General features: G+C 37.1%; 1 protein-coding gene across 2 annotated transcripts in view; it reads left to right on the forward strand.

The window, feature by feature from the left end:
* The window catches only part of PIK3C3 (phosphatidylinositol 3-kinase catalytic subunit type 3), a 72,946-nt gene that overhangs the window by 42,422 nt on the left and 12,156 nt on the right, over positions 1-18,368 (forward strand). For both annotated transcript variants that reach the window (XM_065860406.2, XM_071801717.1), the window contains exons 22-23: positions 1,258-1,426; positions 6,818-6,908. In XM_065860406.2, coding sequence (XP_065716478.1) covers positions 1,258-1,426; positions 6,818-6,908 — 260 coding nt within the window. The remainder of the gene's footprint in view (positions 1-1,257; positions 1,427-6,817; positions 6,909-18,368) is intronic.

Consider the following 18,368-nt stretch of genomic DNA (forward strand, 5'->3'; position numbering starts at 1 on the left):
GAATAATTTCTGAGGCTTTATTACCTGTTAAAAGACAATTGTCATCAGACTTATATTAGTAGTTACACCTAACTTACTTTGCCTTCCACGTTTTGTTTAAGGATTTAAGACTTCTGTGCAGGTAGTAGCTTTTCCCAACAGTCCTCTGGTGAAATAAGACAATTTCTGTGCTACTATGTGGGAACTTTCTCCTGTACTAAAATCTATGCATTAGCAGGGATGGACAGATCAACCTTTCTGGCTGCAGTCAGATGTTATTGGCTGCTGCAAGCACCAGGTATCAATTTTTAGCCTCCACAAGTCCATGCTTCACTTAATCAAAGATCACATAACTCTCAAGGCTGAAAGGAACTTGGACATTCAAATCCCTCATGGCCTAGTCAGGGAAACTTTCCGTGTTTGATGCTGTTTCCTTGAACTCTCCAAGGGCTGGAACTCTTGTATTCCATATGTTAGAAAACCAGTTGTTCTGTAGAAAAATGTAATCAACTTCATAAAATTTAAGAAAAAAAAAAAAAGCTTGAAAGTACACAGTAGTATCAGGTTTTAGATTTTGAATGAAATAATTTTGTGTGTGCATGTTGCAGTATTGCATATTTCTGGAAGCATCCTCTTCCAGTTAGTAAATACCTATGTCTTGCTCTTTCTACTGTAAGATAAATTAAATAGGGAGTGGAGAGTGAGTATTAGGGCACTGTTTTTTGAGTTGAGAGACTATTTGGAGTCTTTCTAGCAGAGTTTTTTCCTGAAGGAGTGATAATGTCATCGTTTAGACTTTGAGGAGTGAGGCACTTTAAACATCAGAAATGTTTTTACAGAGCTGTGTGCCTTGAACTATATGTAAGTGCCTATGAATAGTCCTTCTAGCCTTGAAACACAACAGAAATTTCATGCATACTTGTCTGTGGTATCAAGGTGTTTCCTGAATTGTTATGTTTCCTCAGATGCCTGAAATCTCCCATTTTATAAGGAACACAGTATTCTAAATAAGTTTCTAAGGTTTCAGTGTCTAACTATTAGAAATCTAGGGCCTTTATATTAATATCTAGACTTACAAGAAGGTAAGAGGCTCAGAGGATGAAATTTTCTTCACCTGTTGTCTTTAAATTCTTGTTTAGTGTAAAACATGACTGAGACAAAGACCCCTTACCCTTATGGTTTATGCTCATAGACTCTTTTTTCTGCAAGTTTAGTATCGACATTTGATACTGTGTCAAATGTTGACATAAGTGATTATGTTTGCCTTTCCTTCTACAGGGAAACTGTTTCATATTGACTTTGGTTATATTTTGGGTCGAGACCCTAAGCCTCTGCCTCCCCCAATGAAGCTGAATAAGGAGATGGTGGAAGGCATGGGGGGCACACAGAGTGAACAGTACCAGGAGTTCCGTAAGCAGTGCTACACGGCCTTTCTCCATCTCCGCAGGTAACAATACTGTTTTCTTGGTAAAATTTATTAGATTCACCATAAAGCAGGAGTGAAGAGGAACGAGTGAATCAGATATATTTCTGTTGAAAATTCAAAACAGCTTTGGAGTTGGAGTGTAGACACAAGAATTTGTATGAAACAAAGCAATCACAGCATTGTGATGGGGAGCTTGAGTGTAATTGTCCTTCAAATTAAGTCCCTAATTTTTCTTGTTTAATAAACAAATTGCTTTTTTCATAACTCCTGGAGTATTAATTTGTGTCTTGCTTTTTGGATATGTTTTTGCCTTTAAGCAACTTTTTCTCTGGTTATTGATGATGAGTTAACCAACTGTCCTTGTAACTCTTAGTTATGACTCATTTGCTGCTGTATCCTCCTCCGGTTTATATTAGTGATGATCAGATTCTTTGGCTTGAAGATGCCATACGTAAGTTTAGTTGGCTTCAGGTCCCATGGGACAAAAATTAGCTCCTTGTAGTGACAATCAAGTATGTTAGCTGTTTCTGTAGATATCCAAAACTGTGACAGCTAAAACATCTTTAGACTGTATTTATTTATGGACCAACAGATCGCTCCTTTAGACTTGAAATCAACTTCATTCATTTGCAGTGACCATATCACTTACCATCAACCTACTGAGCCAAGTGATTGATTTAGTACATCTTCAGTGGAGATTAAAGGATTTCACTTTGATATCAAGATCACATAAAATAAACCTCCAAATATGTGGAAAAAATAGTAATATGAAAAGCATATGTAAAGAATGTGTAATATGAAAAGAAGACAGTGATTTAAAAAAAAATGCTACATGTAGTTCTCTCTCTGTTAGAAGGAGAAAGAGTAAGGAGTTTATGAACTGAAATGATTGGTTTAAAAGCAATTCTGTAGCATCAAAAAACATCAGCATGCTATTAGCAAACAATAACCATGACTTCAGACAACAATCAGGAGACCTAATGTATATTCAGTGGTCTAAATTTTGCTTTAAACTGTTTTATAACACTGCATTTCTTATTTGCGAAATACTTGGGTTGTTTTTTATTATTTAAACCCAGCTGTTTCAATGGAAAAGTCTGTTGTGTCAGTGAAGGATTATCCATTGCATTCATTTATGTAATGATTTGCTACAAAGATCATTAAGTGTGGAGTATAGCAGTAATTTGAGCATAAAAGTAAACTGTAAATCAAGATGGTTTCATTTTTAATGTCTGGGATTGTAGTTGTAATTATAGTCTCTCCAATATTTGTTCAGTTTAATAGGAAACTATTTTTAAATGAATCTGGGTAAATATCTTTAAGTCTTTCAACAAAGATAGCATAGAATAATATTATTATAATTATGACTTTATCCAGCTAGACCTAAAAGTGACTCAGATTGGTTACTTATTGAAAAAATAGTAATCACAAGTGGAATGGCTTATTTCTAAAAGTTTTGCATGTTGACACAAACCTGTTCACAGATACTTCTTCTGGTTGGGTAGTGTGAAATCTTAACGTCTTTGATTGCTAAGACAAAATGCAAACTGTATCATCTCTGACAATTCGTATTTTATTCTTCTTTATTTCCCTGGGGCCATAGGCAGTTCTCTACGTATTTGAAGTGCTGTATCTCAGGCTTCTAGGATTCCTGGTGGAATGGGTGCTGCATAGTAAAAACAGAAGCAATTTGAAACAGAAGTGGCAAAATAGTTTTGTTTGTTGTTTTAGGTTGGAAACAGTTTGGCATATAATCATTAGTGTGTGCTTTTCGGTGCAAGTTGTGTTTTTTTTTTTTCAGGCAGTGGGAGAGATGCGTTCCACTTTTTGAAAAACGATGATCATTCGTGTGTGTCTGTCAGCAGTGCTGTAATGAAGGAGCAGCCTCTGTGTTTTGAATGTGCTGCTGTGCAAATTATGGCTGGCAGCAGAACTTGCATCCTCCCTTGGGCTGCATCTGCCTTCTACACCTTCATTATACACGTTGAGCCTAAAGATGTTCAAGTCCTGTTATATGTCAGCATTTCCTTTCTGTGAGAAGTCCCAGTTTGCATGTCCTCAGCAGGATCCAGCAGACAAGAATCCCTCATCAACATCTGAAAGTTTTCTCCCAGAGGGAGGTTTTAGATTGTAAAGATTTCCACTCCGTTAGTCATGTAAGAAATTTGATGTTCAGTTTTAGTTACTGGACACAGATAGGGACAAAGAATTGGGAAGTAGCTGGAGACAGAAGCTGTAATTTGAGCTGAGATATTTGCTCTTTATGGATAGGAATATCCAGCTGGGTTGACCAGAGTGTTTTTCCCCATCCTGTTCTCAGGGATATAATGGGCAGAGAAGGACATGTAGTTCCAAATGAAGAAATTGTAGGCAACAAGTGGAAAGCTGTGATGTCCATTGTGAAGTGCCCATTCTTTATAAAGGTGGTAGCTAGGCAATGCAAGCCTAGACAATCTTCTAAAAGCTGGGGCTGGATGGTCAGATTGGTAGAGCAAAGGTGAAACTGGATGAGATCAGGTCAGTTTTGCTTGAATCTGGGCTATGAGGAAATATTTTTGGAAGGCTAAATGCCATAGTTTATTATAGCTAACTGGGACATGACAGTGACTGGGGAGTGTATGTAATCTTGAGAAGAGATGAGTTCTAGAGGGTCCCAACTTATACTGCAGAAAAGGCATTTTAAATTTTTAAGTTAGACTAGGTAAACAGGATTTTAGTTTGGGACTGCAGAAAATTCTCTGCTTTCCTGTCCTGTCTTTGTGATGGAAGTTTGTGGCTTCGAATTTGGAAAAAATACTTCAGTGACAAGAGCCTAAATATTTGTTTGGTTTAGGACATCTTTATGCAAATGAGCTTGTAAATGTGGAAAAAATACATAAAGAAGTGCTTAGGATCAAGCATAATTTAATGAGATATTAAACACTTTAAACCAAAAGTTAATATTCTTGGAAAAGATGGCAGTGAGAATTTGGACTTCTGTCTGATGTGTGTGTCTTTCTTGGTATATTTGAGGCCTCTTCTGCATAGGATTAGAGTTATTTTGTTGGATTTCTTAAATTTTTACAGAACCTCCTTCATTTTAACACTTTGTGTTCAAACCGTAAGTTTAATCAACCTCCAGTGTAGTTGAGTGCTCATTTATTTTGTAAATTACTTTGTATGGGCCTTTGAGGAAACCAAAGAATGTATTTATGTGAGAAGGATTCAGGGTCAGGTTTGGGTGCTTAACTGAAGCTCTTTATACCTAGAAAAGCTGAGGTCCTAGTTTGTTTTGGCTATGGGTGGCAGTCAGCCATGCCAGAGGCCTTTGTTAACACAAATGTCAAAGATGAGTGGTAGGACTTGCCTGAGAAAGGTATTTGTCTGATTTTTACAGATTAGACTCCTAACTTGTTGTTTTGTTTGATTTTTTTTTCAGCAAAATGTCTAGTGTTAGGTTGAATTTGGGCTGTCAGTTGACCAGTTGTGAGCTTCTTGGCATGTTAGCCAAGGATGTCGCATCTGTAGAGGATGACAGCCAACTGTGTGTAAAGTAGGAAGCTCCTACCTCTCTTGTCAAGTCCTGGGTTTTGAACAAATTTTCTAAAAAATCTGTAAACTATGACAAGGATCATATAGGCAGCTAACAGATTTACTTAATAAGCTCTTTTCATCCTTAGACCACCATCTAGTTTATTAATGATTTAAAGAAATACGGCAGCAAGGGGCAGAAGAAAGACCTGCAGATAGCATAGTGAGCATCTCTTTCCTAATTTTTGTCTCTTCCTACCCCATAATATCCCAAAATTACCTCGTCTTCATTTTTGTTAAATGAGGTTCTTCAGAGGATCTTACGCTTCTACTGTAAGCACCAAGAGCCAAAACTTTCTTTTATGGAACAGAACCAGCTCTTAACTGGCATCTGGCACTGATGCCCGAACATTTTATGAACATCCATCACTTAATTAACCCCAGTAACCTGTACTGCTCAGAAGCACTTGTCCTCTGTGTAGTTCAAGAGCAAAAGGGACTTTGAAACTCTGGACTCTTGGGTAGGTTAAATGGGAGGACTACCAGTGGAAGCTACTGATGACCTAGGAAGAGACTAAAGAGAATGTAGCTGTGAGATTTGCTTGTTTCAGGCAAGTAGAAAAAAAATTCCGTAATACCTGTGGTGACCATTCCTGGCTCCAAGGCAGCTTGACCGCTGGATATGTTAGTGGAATCTGAAACAAAACGGTAGCATAACTTTTTATGTCTGTCGTCTTTCTTGTGATTTTTCTTGATTCCAGCCCCTGGGAAACTGAAACAGAACAGCTGAAACTAATTAGACACTGAAGATTTCTGCTCAGTTTATTTTAAAACTTTTTGTTACAGAGAGTTAAAACTTAAATTGAGATGTGTTAGGCAGTACTAATTTCATTTCACAATGAAGCATCAAGAGTTTTTGTTGGAATTATGCTTTTCCAGAGAGATTTTTATTGAGTAGTATTTACTTTGTAAGATAGGGCTATGAAGCAGTTGTTTGCGTAGTTAAAATACTGTGTAGTTCTTGCAGTTGTCAGCTTATATATATTCAGCAGGTTTTTAATAAACAAGTTTTGCTGCTAAGAATTCATTTTCTGTCATCTATGAAACTCCTAGTACTCTTAGCAAAGTGATATTTCAGATTTTGAAGTCAGTTACATACTTGGCCTCTGAAAAGGGGCCTCAGATCTCTCTACAGAGGAAGGAAAGTTGCAGATTATGTTGAGCAGCTTGAAGATTATCCTTTCAAAAATCACCTTGCAGCTAATTTCCTGCAATGGCAAAATCGAGATCTTTAAAATATTCACAAGTACTTCTAACACCACATTAAAGCTGAAAATTCTACTCTGTCCTATCTTTTTTTAGTAGTTATAAAGGTTGTGTACTTCATAAATGCAGTATGCCTACCAGTGTTATAGCAGCCTAACTGCGTACTTGAATCCAGTTAAATCACTGACACTGAAGTTGTTGTGGCAAAAGTCCTTAGAGCAGCTTGAAAAATTGTTTGTTGAAACCGTGAAGACTTCAGCTGTTTGAATTCTATTTTATATAATACCACTATATCACTGAGATCCTTTTAAAAAAAAAAAAAAAAGTTTGAGTCAATATTCTAGGATATTATTATCCTACTAGAGGTAAAAAATGCCATTAAATCCCCCACTATTTGAAATTATATTTGATGTGTCTCTGCCTCATGAATGTTCTGACAATTTTTAAAAACTTTTACTGCTAATATCAGGTATCTTATATTTTTAACGTAAATATGTTCAACTAAATTGTTATGCATCTCCTCTGAATCATTACCAATTCACACGAAGATGATGGTGTGTTCTTAAATGAATTTGTTTACAAAATGTCTTTTGTACCATTTGCAAAGTGTCTTACATAATTTACTCTTCTGCTTAGGTATTCCAACTTGATTTTGAACTTATTTTCCCTCATGGTGGATGCCAACATTCCAGATATTGCTCTTGAACCTGACAAGACTGTGAAAAAGGTAAGCAGAAAGCTCTCCTTGTCTTTCAATAACGAAAGCCATAATGTAATGAAATTTTCAGTCACTTGTGGTCACATATTTGTAGCTGATGACCTGAAAATACTTGCTACTGTTCTGTGAATTTTGAGCAGTTTCTAGAATCTTTGTAGTTAAGATAGGGGAATATACTTTTGAGATCTCGTAACATTTATGTGCCCATAAATAGGGAATCAATCTTTATCTTCCGTGCAGTAGCTCAGCGTCTGTTCCCAGGGCTATCTCAGCATTCTTCTGAGACCAGTGATCCCACCTTATGAAACTTCTGATAAGTGCGACAGTCAACACTGACTGCATCATGAAAGATTGTTCCATCTAGTCTGGAATCCTCTGTCACGGATGGTTTTGTAAAACCAGTCTGCTGAAGATGTAAAGCCAGTAGACTGGTATATCTTAATTACCAAGAAATTTTTGGTTTTTTGTGAAAACAAACTTGTGTCACATAATTCTAATGTGGTCCTTTTGTACCAACCTTAATCATTCTTCTCCATTTGATGTTTCAGCAACAGCTGACATTAAAAATACGGGATAAACATTCATCTAGATTTCATTACACTTACATGTTAGGCAGATGTTAGCTTTTTTTATAACCTGATTTATAGTGAAGGGTTATCTGGTTTAGTTCAACAAAAGACTTTGTGGAGCCTGTGTGTCCAATGGAAACCAGTTCAGTATAATTATTATTCAAACTGTGGATTTTCTCTAAACCAGACCATTCTTCAGTGTTTTCAATAAGCTATGAAAGCAGAGATTCAGAAACTTTAAATTAATATTTTATGTTCTAGTACAATTCTCTTAAAGAAAACTAAATTGTGACTCCAAATGGATACAAGGAGTTTGTGTAGCTATTCAGTGTCATTTCCAGGATGGCTGGGCTAGCCAGAACTGCTGTATTTTGTGGTAAGCTGACAGCTCTCCCTTCACTTGGCTGTTTTCCTGAGAAACTAACAGCTAATTCAATATTTAACCTCTGTGCCTAAATACCCTTCAAAGATTGAAAAGATTACTTGTGTAGAACATGGGACGTAGATGCTTAAAGTATAAAACCAAAATGCTTCAATACCTACCAAGTTCTAGATCATGGGAATAATTGCATTTTGGAGAGAGACGTTCTTTTGAAGTTTATTGGATTTGCGTGGCAAGGTTTTGTTAGCAGGCGGGTACAAGGGTGGTTTCTTTGAGGAGACACTAGAAGTTTCCTCCATGTCCAATAGAGCCAATGCCATCAACTCTTAAGATGGACCCAAGACTGACCAAGGCCGAGCCCATCAGCAACAGTGGTAGCACCAATGGGATAACACACTTAAGGAGGGGCTGGCGGGAAACTGCATGAATGGCAACTGCAGCTGGAGAAAGGAGAAAGAATATGTGAGAGAAACAAACCTACAAGCACCAGGGGCAGGAGGAAGAAGTGCTGTATGTGCTGAAGCAGAGATCGACCTGCAGCCCAGGGAGGACCCCACACACACGTAGATGCCCAGAGGAGGCTGTGATGCTGTGGGAAGCCCAGGCTGGAGGCAGGCTCCTGGCAGGTCCTGTGGCCTAGTGGAGAGAGGAGCTCATGCTGGAGCAGGTTTGCTGGCAGGACTAGTGACCTCATGGGGAACCCAGGCTGGAAATAGTATGTTCCTGAAGGACTGCACCCTGTGGAAGGGACCCACGCTGGAGCAGTTCGCAAAGAGCTGCAGCACTCATATCGGATAAGTTTGTGGAGGACTGTATCTGTGGGAGCGACCCCGTGCTGGAGCAGCGGAAGAGTGTGAGGAGTCCTGCCCTGAGCAGGAAGGAGCAGCAGAAACCATTTGTCATGAACTGACCACAACCCCATTCCCAGTCCTCCTGTGCTGCTCAGTGGAAGGAAGTAGAGAAAATTGGGCATGAAGTTGAGCCCAGGAAGAAGGGTAGGGTGGGGAGAAGGTGTTTTGAGGTCTTGTTTTTATTTTCTCATTACCTTACTCTGATTTGATTGTGTACAATTTTCCCCAAGTCGGGTCTGTTTTACCTGTGATGGTAATGGCTGAGTAATCTCCTGTCCTTATCTCGACCGATGAGCCTTCTATTATATTTTCTCTGTTGTTCACATGAGTAGCAGAGTGAGGGAGTGGCTTTGGTGGGCATCTGGTGTCCAGCCAGGGTCAACCCCTCACATGAAGGAAGGGACCTTCTTAACAGTATGCTTGCATCACATGCCTATGGATTTTATCTTTGTAAAGATGGCATGTTTCATTCTGGCTAACTGTTGGAAAAATGGGGAGGAGTACTTTTTTTTTCCCTACTTCAGTGATACAGTAAGGTGGAGTAACCTTTTAGACTGCAAGGTCTACAGATGGATGTGCAACAAATCCTGGAAGAAAATGAAGTATGTATCTATAGGTAATGCAGGGGCTAATTTTGGGAAGTGCAGGGACAAATGTTGGAGAGTCTGTCGTTGGCTGAAATAGTCATCAAGAAGTCAAAGTGATGATTTCATTGAATTCCATAAGTGCTGATTCTTTCATGTTTGCAGCAGTGTTTGAGACTTGCTGTGTATTTTTGTCTTGCTCATCTCTGTCCAGAGTTCACTAACGCTTGGTGTGGTAGTGTTCATTCTTGCTTTGAATGCTTGCTTGTGAGCTCTGACATTTTTTTATTAAACTGAGTCTCCCAGGGTTCCCTGCCAATTAACACGTAATGTCCTTGTTTCTTATTAGTATCTTGGCACTGTATTTTATGTTGGTAAACTCTGCAGCAGTGCTGTCCAAGGGTATATTGCTTTCTGTAATTAATGAAAACAGAATGTCAGATTCTGTAAAATATTTTTAAAGGATTATTTTAATGTAGCACCATTTGAATATTTCAGACACATCTAAAACTGTATTATTCTGTGTAAATTTCCTATATGATTTTCTTGAAATAGCAAATCAAGATACAAAATCAAAAGCCAACAAGTCATTTCTACAGCTGCTAAGTATATTATAGTTTACTGATGTACAGTAGTTAAAAATGAGGATTTCATAAAACATGATTGTATTGTATCCAATGAGATCATGGAAAGAGGCAAAAGCTAAAAGCTGTGAAGTAGATCAGTGTGGTTACTTCTAAATTACCTTACAAGGTATAAATAACAGTGCCACCTTTGCATGAAAAGAACATAAGTGTAGTTGTTATGTGGCAGATCACTGTTGGATCAAATGCAGCAGTTAGTTATTGAAGTTCTGAGCTCTGACAGTGCTGCAGCTTGGTGAACTGTGACTTTTACCCTCATGGTAGATTCAAGTCTGTCAGGCTTTGAAGTGTGAAAAGAGGAACCTGTAAGGCACGTGTTTATAATAAGGAATGCCAATCACCTTCACATTTTCAAATGTTTTGGGGGGAAAAAGATTTACTTTCCCAAGTTCTGCAAGTTCATTTACAATGTGCTTATTTAAAAACAAAGCAAACAAACGAACACCCTATACATAAAGGTTTATTTCATTAATTAATCAATTTTCAGAAAGATAACCAAATTGTTTAGCTCATTTGTGTTTTCTTTGTTATTCATAGACTTTTCAGCACTCCCCCAAGTATAGTTATTTTATATAAACTCTGTTGTTTTTCTTTTATTCTCACAGCTCAGCTGTTTTCAATTCCTGTTAACTCTTCAGGTTTGGTCCTTTTGGTTCCAATATTGTCCTTTGTATATACTTCTGTAATTTGTGCAAAATTAATACGCCATAATGTAATCCCTAAAAAGAAGGTGAACAGAGAACCAGGTGTTGACATTATAATCTATGGATGCATATGACTATAACAGTCATTGTTTTCATGAGTTCTCAATTTTTGGCTTTGTTTTTTTGCTTTTAAAAAAACAGCGAATCAGTTGTTAGTGGAGTGACTAGGATCAGAATCTTCTTAACCCATTATAGAATGGTGAATAGGTCATTGTTGTTTGATTTTTGTTTTTTGTGTTGTTTTTTTTTTTTTTAAATGATGTATTAGAAAACTTGTTTTAGATGTTAAGTTCCCATTACCCTGTCTGAAATCAGCTATGAGCTTTGTTAGTGCTAATAAAAAAATGAACAGGGTGTCTTGCATCTTGTGTCCTGAGTGGCAAGTTTGTGCAGTCATTTAACAAGATAATATTGTACCCTGTTGTAGGAAAATTTAATAAATGCTTTCAGCATATCAATTGATTAATTTTTTTTTCCTAAAGCTTTAAACAAAAAATCCATATATGTTTCAACAGACTTAAATCAGCTAAAGATCCATTTTGGACTCACCTGTAAAATTAAATTACCTTTGATGTGTGAGTCCAGTCAATAGCTATTTCAACCGTGATATCACTTTCATGGAAGATAAAGATGGATATTTACAAATGTTTCTGTATCTGAGAGGGTATCCTGCTTAATAGTGTAGCTGGAAGTACATAGCCAGTTTTTTCCATATCGGTGCTGTACTAATACTCATCCTCTGCTTTGTAGAGCCGTAATTTTTGCTTTAAGGGGCTGTGGAACCAGTGAGCCTCTGGACTCACATGCAACTGCAGTCAAATTACTGAGGTAATGAGATAGGTTATCTTTGTCTAAATTTGGTGATAAATCAGAATACTATTTAATGATTAAACGACAATGAAATTTCTGTAGTCAGAAAAAAAAAAATCTTGTTTTTAAGGGAAGGAATGCTTACTGAATGGAGTATTATGCATCAGTTATTTTGGCGTAGAGATCCTTGGAACTGGAATTTTTCAGTGGGTGCAGCTATCCTACTGTTATGAAGCAGGCATGAATTATTCTAAAGATCACTTCTAAAGAAACATTTTTCATGAATGGCCACAGTTTTGATTCTTCATTACAGTGTCAGGTGGTAGCTCCGGTTTCAGTCTCGTATTTAGCTTCACAGAGTGATATAGTGTGTGCTCCTCACCACTGGGCAGGGGGGTGATTTACATTGCAGGAAACATCTGCCTGATGCTGAAAAATACAGTAAGATGTAACAACATGCTAGTGAGTAAAGCTGCCTTTGGAAATATTTTTAGTGTTCCCCCTTTCTAAACTTTTAGAACATAACCCACGGAGTTTTTAGAGCCAGAATAGGGGTTTAATTTTTGTAATCATATACATAGTCTAAATAAAACAAAATTTTCATGTACCATGTGATAATGATGGGTAAAATCATTTGAAATAGAATAAAAAAAAAAAATAAAACTACTGCCATTTTGTACAACTTGATTTTTTGAACTCTGATTTGTCACTTCTCATTGATACATATGTATGTGAGAACAGGCTACTCACTAGTTAAACTGAAAAGAGGGTTAGAAGTCATCAATCCTTAGAATTCCATATGTTCAAACAAATCAGGAAACAGAGCAAGATCATAAAAGAAAGCATTATGTGGAACATGTCCTCTTGAGTGAGGCAGGGGTGATTTCAATTGTGATTTTTTGATTATTTAAGGATTTCAGACTGATACGTTAAATGTGACTTTTTAGAAAAACCTGTGGAAAGAGTTCTTAAGGAATATTATTACTACCCTGGGGAATGAAAAGGAAGGCAGGATCTTTATAGTTGGAGACTGTTTTTGCAAAGTAGCACCTGCCTTCCACTATTACATGACATCCCAAGCTTAAAGTCTAACTGAAAGCATTTTGTCTGAGTGTCCTTTCTGTCCAAGAGTTGTGAAGTGTCTTGGGAGAAATATGTATGGAGTCAAAGCAAAATTGAAACAGCAGTTTGTGTCATGTACAGCTTTCTATAAAATAAGTATAGATTACATCTCTTTGACAAGGTTTATAGCACAAGGTGGTGTAAGCAGAGCTGGTCGCACTGTTCCTGTCATCTGTGAAGGTACTTCCGCATTCTTGTTCAAAAGAGAGCAAGCTTCTATACAAACTGGTTCTACTTATCAGAGAAAGATGACAATGCGGATATTTTCTTCCTGTTAGCTTGAAAAGAACCAGAAACTCCAAATGGCTTCAATGAGAGATGCAGATTTGGAACATACTAAAATTATTTGACAATACCTTTCTATTCGCTTTACACAGCATTTTTTTTTCAGAAATTAAATCAGCCCTGACCTTAATGATGCATTCTGACACCTAAAATTGAACTAAACATCAGAAGTGAGAGTTGGCCTGAAAATAAAAAAGTTCCTCAACTATTCTTTGAGAGCTTATGGAACAATGTTTTTCAGCCAGCTTACTTTCAGTGTGTAAACCAAATATCGCTAGATTAATTGCCTAGTACCTTTCAATGTTAAGAAAAGCTTGTTTTGGTCACTCACTTCCCTCACTCCAGATTCAATCACTATTTTTCCACATAGTAGAACCCAGAAAATGGTGATTGCTAACTACACAAAATTGTCCTCATCCTCAAAACCATAGGAACCCTCTTCAGATTCTTGGTGTTTTGTTTAAGAGTAAAACATTTGTCAATTTTTGACCAAGAAAAGGTAGCTGCAGAGCTTGAAATTACTTGTCTTTTTGCTCCTTTCATCTCCTTTTGTCCTCTCTGTACTATTTATAAAGAAAACTGTCAACCAGTGTGCTTCACCTTATGGTTCATGACACGATCTCCTACTGCCACTCTCTGATTTAGGCTTTTCTTGAAAACTCACTTTGGCTCAAAAATGTCACAAAATGAAATAAAATTGAAAAGTAGCAGAAGATTCTCCCCAGTTTGCCTGTTCTTTCTGTGGCCTCTGAAGTAATTGCCTTTAAATTTTCAACTCTTTACTTATTCTTTCCCATTTCTCAGTTTTCAGGAAAATGGCTAGGCTGGAGTGTCTTTATGTTGACTTATCAATGCCTAACTGACAATAAAATGAAGTGCTTTTTTTTCCCCCCACACGCCCTTTATTCCCTGCCAATGCTACTTGCTTTTTTCTTACCAGTACATCTGCAACACTAATTGCTAATTGTAGGATTTTTTTCAAATTAGCCAGTGCTATAAATTTAAGTAGTAATGACTAAAATCTGAAGTCAATTATACAGCCGGTTTCACGTAAGGAAGAGGTAGACCATCACTCTTCAGATGTAGCTAATGTATTCAGCATTGTCACCTCCTAACAAAAAAAGCTTTTGATTTTTCGACAGGAAAGCCAGATGGCTTCTATCTGTCCTTCATAGCAAATTTGACCTTTAAATTAGAAAACATCAGGGACCAGTGATTCATTGGCGCACAAAGAACTCAGCAGGCATTAAAGGACAGTGTCCTAATTGACTGAGCTCTATTTCAGATGCCCATTGATTAACGAAGGTGCTGCAAAGATGCTGCAACTGTTTCACTTACAGGCGAGGTTATTGTGAATGGAGACTCACAGACCTGGCTGCCAGCAAGCAGAAGGTAACTGCTGTCCATGAAAATAGCCCTGTTCAGTTCTGACAGCGCCTTTGGGTATATGTGAGAAAAAAAGCTAAATTCAAACTGTTCAGCAGAGTGTGGAGTGTAGCACTGAGAGCACCCTCTGTGTTTCCAAGTCTGTGCAAACACTGACGAGGTCTCATGCCCCTTGGTAAGAAAAATAATAACATAAATGTTTGAAAACTAGAAGAGAGAGCAGACATATTTTGTTCCTTTCGTATTAAAGAAAATAAAGTAAAATTATTCTTGTTCTACAGGTCTAAAAGCTGAAGCAAAGACACGGTATAACTTAAGGTACAGAAAGAGTTTTCTGAGGTAGCTTTTTTCCTAAGCCTGAGCTAATTTTGCCAGTTTCTTCGTCTGGGTTGTAGGAGAACTCCCTCTGCTCTTTACTCTCCTCTGTCCTCCCCAGGAGTTAGTCAATGGATAACTGAGAGTTGAATTCACGAGTTAATGAAATGGAAAGGATTTCTAATTTAGTGCTTGGCATGCCTTTTTAAGCAGCGGATATCTGTCCCTTTTCACCCAACTGAAAATACCAGTATTTGTTAAAATGTGGAGCTAGGAAATGTTTCTGAGATTTGTTAATGCCAAGAGGAAATCTATAGCAGACATAAACTCAGATTTTCTTGATCAGAGTCTGTTTGTTTCAGTATTTATATTTGCTTGCTGCTCTGGGGAGCTTTATTCTTTGTAGAAGTGTGACATTGACATGGAGCTTATTTTGCCTAGGCAGACATTCATCTTTTTGTCTGTTTGGGTACTGATGCTGCAGCTGCACACCCAGCCTTTTTATGTTTGTAGGCTGATGTACATTAATTCATTTAAAAAAAGAAAGGAATAAACATCACTACATGGGCCAAGTGTGAGAACACTCCTGTGTTTTGTATGATGCTGCCTATTTGATTATAAGGCTTTGGCCAATATGATGAAATTCTGAGCTGGAACAACGTTATCTTTCTGTACTGCAGCAGCTGAAGCCCTTATTTTCATGAAAGTTCAGTTTAGAGATGTTTGTGAACATCTTTACTGGATTATATTTAAAGAAAAAAAGCCTACATGGGCTTGTTTAGAAACTACAGTTTGTTCAAATCAAAGCCTTGAAAACAAAAGCTGTTGTTGGAATAGTCTTTCAAATAAAATTGCTCATGCATATAGAATATTTGAATAGTTTGTAAAATAGGTTGTTTGGACTGCAAGAACAGTCTTTTGCTGAATAAGATGATGTTGATAAGGATTAAATCAAGCATTTAATGCCAGTTTCTGCTACATGAATATTAGATACTGACTGTTGTTAACAATTCTAAGGGGAAACAATAAAAATAATCATGAAAACCCTACCTAATATTATTGTTTTCTTTTTTGGCTATCAGTTGACTTTTATCAGAGGATTTAATAGTATACAGGATACTTACATCCAGAACGTGATATGACCCAATGAAAAAGGACACTGAAGTTTCTCTAAATTTAAGTAGCTGACTTTGCAGCGAGCAGTCACGGATTAGAGTGATAAAATCACATAGTACTCATAGAAAACACCAGCAGTGGTGCCTGATGTTACTGGAAGAATAAATACCAGAGCAGCCAGCAGTCCTCAGAATGGCTGACTTGCAAATAGTGTAAAAACTAAAAAGGATTGAAAAGGGTTCTCAGATGTATGTGAGATGTAGCTTAAAGTGTGTTGCTACCTTCTCTAATAATTGTGAAAAATATAGCGAGAAAAGTTCATGAATTGTGGATCCAGATACTGCCCTCAAGTTTATAAAAACTTCCTAGGAATTTCTGCAAAGTCTGTCTTAACCTTGAGCTTAAAGTACTTGTTAGGTAACGCTTTAGCAGTGAGAAGATGCTTACCTATTATCACCTTAAACCTTTAACTGCAATTTTTAATGATGATTATGGTTTTCTTGAGTATTTCATCTCCTCTTTATTGCCATCCTGATTTTTATACTGAACACAGCCCTGTGAGCCTGACTGCAAAGTTTTTTTGGAAATCAGCTTCATGCAACCTGTTTGATGCCATTTTGAAAAATTCTGAATCTTTTTATTTCTTCTTGAAGACACTTCAGGCGAAAATGAGGTGTGAGTTTACCAGCAATTAACGCTGCCCGTTATTCTCATAGCTGGTATGCTCTTTGCCACTCAGTTAACTTTACAGCTTTCCTTTTCTAGCGAAATGTCACATCATATAGAAATACACAAGTTCACAGGTTTTGAATTCTCAGATCTTCAGAACAGTTTTTTGGTATTTGCTTTGGTGTTGTTTTGTTTTGGTTTTTTAGTGTGGGCTTTTTTTTTTTTCTTTTTTTTTTGTGGGAAATATCAGTGTTTGCCACAAAATAGTTTAATTTCTATAGCAGTCTTTTCAGTCCATGATGGTCTGCTTCCCCATAACAACATTTATGGTGTGGGATGTCCCTTACTTACTCCAGAATTTAAGATGTGGGATTCTAGTTATTGTTTTTTCTGGCCATGTCATTATAGGATCCTGAGGATTTTTACAGTAGATGGATTAAATGACCACTTGATCTGGGGTTAAGATGTTTTGTTTGGTTTTGACAGAAAGGGAGGCAGTCAACTGTAATTTTGGCTGGGATCTCACATGGTGTTTGTGGTTTGAGTTTGGGGCTTTGGGGGATTCTTTTGGTTTTTGATTGTTTTGGGTTTTTTCAGCAAAAGTGTAAATGAAACTGATGTCTCTTCTTGTTATTTCACCCCCCACCCTCCTGTATCTTAACACCTTAATCCTTATGTTTAAACTGTTCTAGAAAGCACAATGTATTTGCAAACTGTGACCCCACTATTGGAAAAAAAAAAAAAAAAAAAGTGTAAATGCAACTTTAAACCATATTAAAAATAAGGTCTGTGTAAGTTCATCTTTGTATTAAAAAATTTAGTTAATGCTTTAATCTGCAATCTCTCCTGATACTGAGAAATTCATTGCATGGAGCAGCAGTAATGGAGTGTGTGGAGACTTTTGATGTACATCAGTTGCAGAAAATAATCCCCCACACCACCAAAAAAACCCCACTACATATATTATTGGGTTTTTTTGCACCCCGTGCTTTAAGGTGAAGGATATGCTAATTATCCAGTTCATGCTCTTGTAATCCTCTCTTCTTGAGTTTGTTTGAACTGTAGTTGGTAAAAGTGTAATTTTGGTGGGATAATCGTGATGCAAAGTAGTAATTCTTCATGATTTTACTGCAAAATACATTTTTTCACTTTTTTGGCTTGTAACCTTGCTAATTTCCATCCTCTGTGTGATTCTGCTGCAAGTGATGATCAGTTTTCTTTCTATTCTCATCATGAGTTCAGCTCCAAGTAACTTACATTTAAATGCTTATTTTCTCATGCACACTCCCCCATGTTTTATTCTGAACTGTTCCTCATGGTTTATGACCTCTTCCCCCTTTAATTTTTATTTTCTTTTTCTTTTGAAAAAGGAAAGCTCTGTCATGATTACTGACATTAACTTTCTTACAGGACACTTCAAATTTGACTGAAGTATAATAACGTTTCTAGCCATGCAGATTCCAATAACTATGCATTCCTGTTCTTTTATGCTTTATTACTAAACTATCACTGTGCAGGGCGATAGGAAGTGGACAACTTGGAACCTTAAAGTTGAACATCAGTATCTTCATGGACTCTCCAGTTCTTTATCCAACCTTTTCAAACTTAAACATTCAAATTCTGCTGTTGAAACCTGACGGAACATGTTTAAAATAATTGTGTGTATACGATGTGGGTTTTAAAACCTCCCTTTCTGGAAACAAAGCAAAAGTTTAACCGGATTCATTAAGTGTGTTGCATTTCTCTTTGAAAGATACTAATGACTAACCTAAAACAATTCACTTAAATGCCGAAGTGAAAACTCTAGGTAAATAATTCACATGTGACAGTTTTGACACCTTAATGGTGGCTGTTCTTCTTAAGTGTGTAGACATAATTGTGTAACTCATCAGAATTTGACTCCCCTAAATTCCGTTTGTTCTGTGTTTTTTGGTTTTTGGGGTTTTTTTTACACCATGCAAAAATCTCTTCCTAGTTGCACATCCTCTGTGAGAAGCTATTGGTTTTCAGAACAGATGGTTTACTTTGGAAC

Source organism: Patagioenas fasciata, chromosome Z, assembly GCF_037038585.1.
Source record: "Patagioenas fasciata isolate bPatFas1 chromosome Z, bPatFas1.hap1, whole genome shotgun sequence".
In the NCBI taxonomy this organism is placed as follows: domain Eukaryota; kingdom Metazoa; phylum Chordata; class Aves; order Columbiformes; family Columbidae; genus Patagioenas; species Patagioenas fasciata.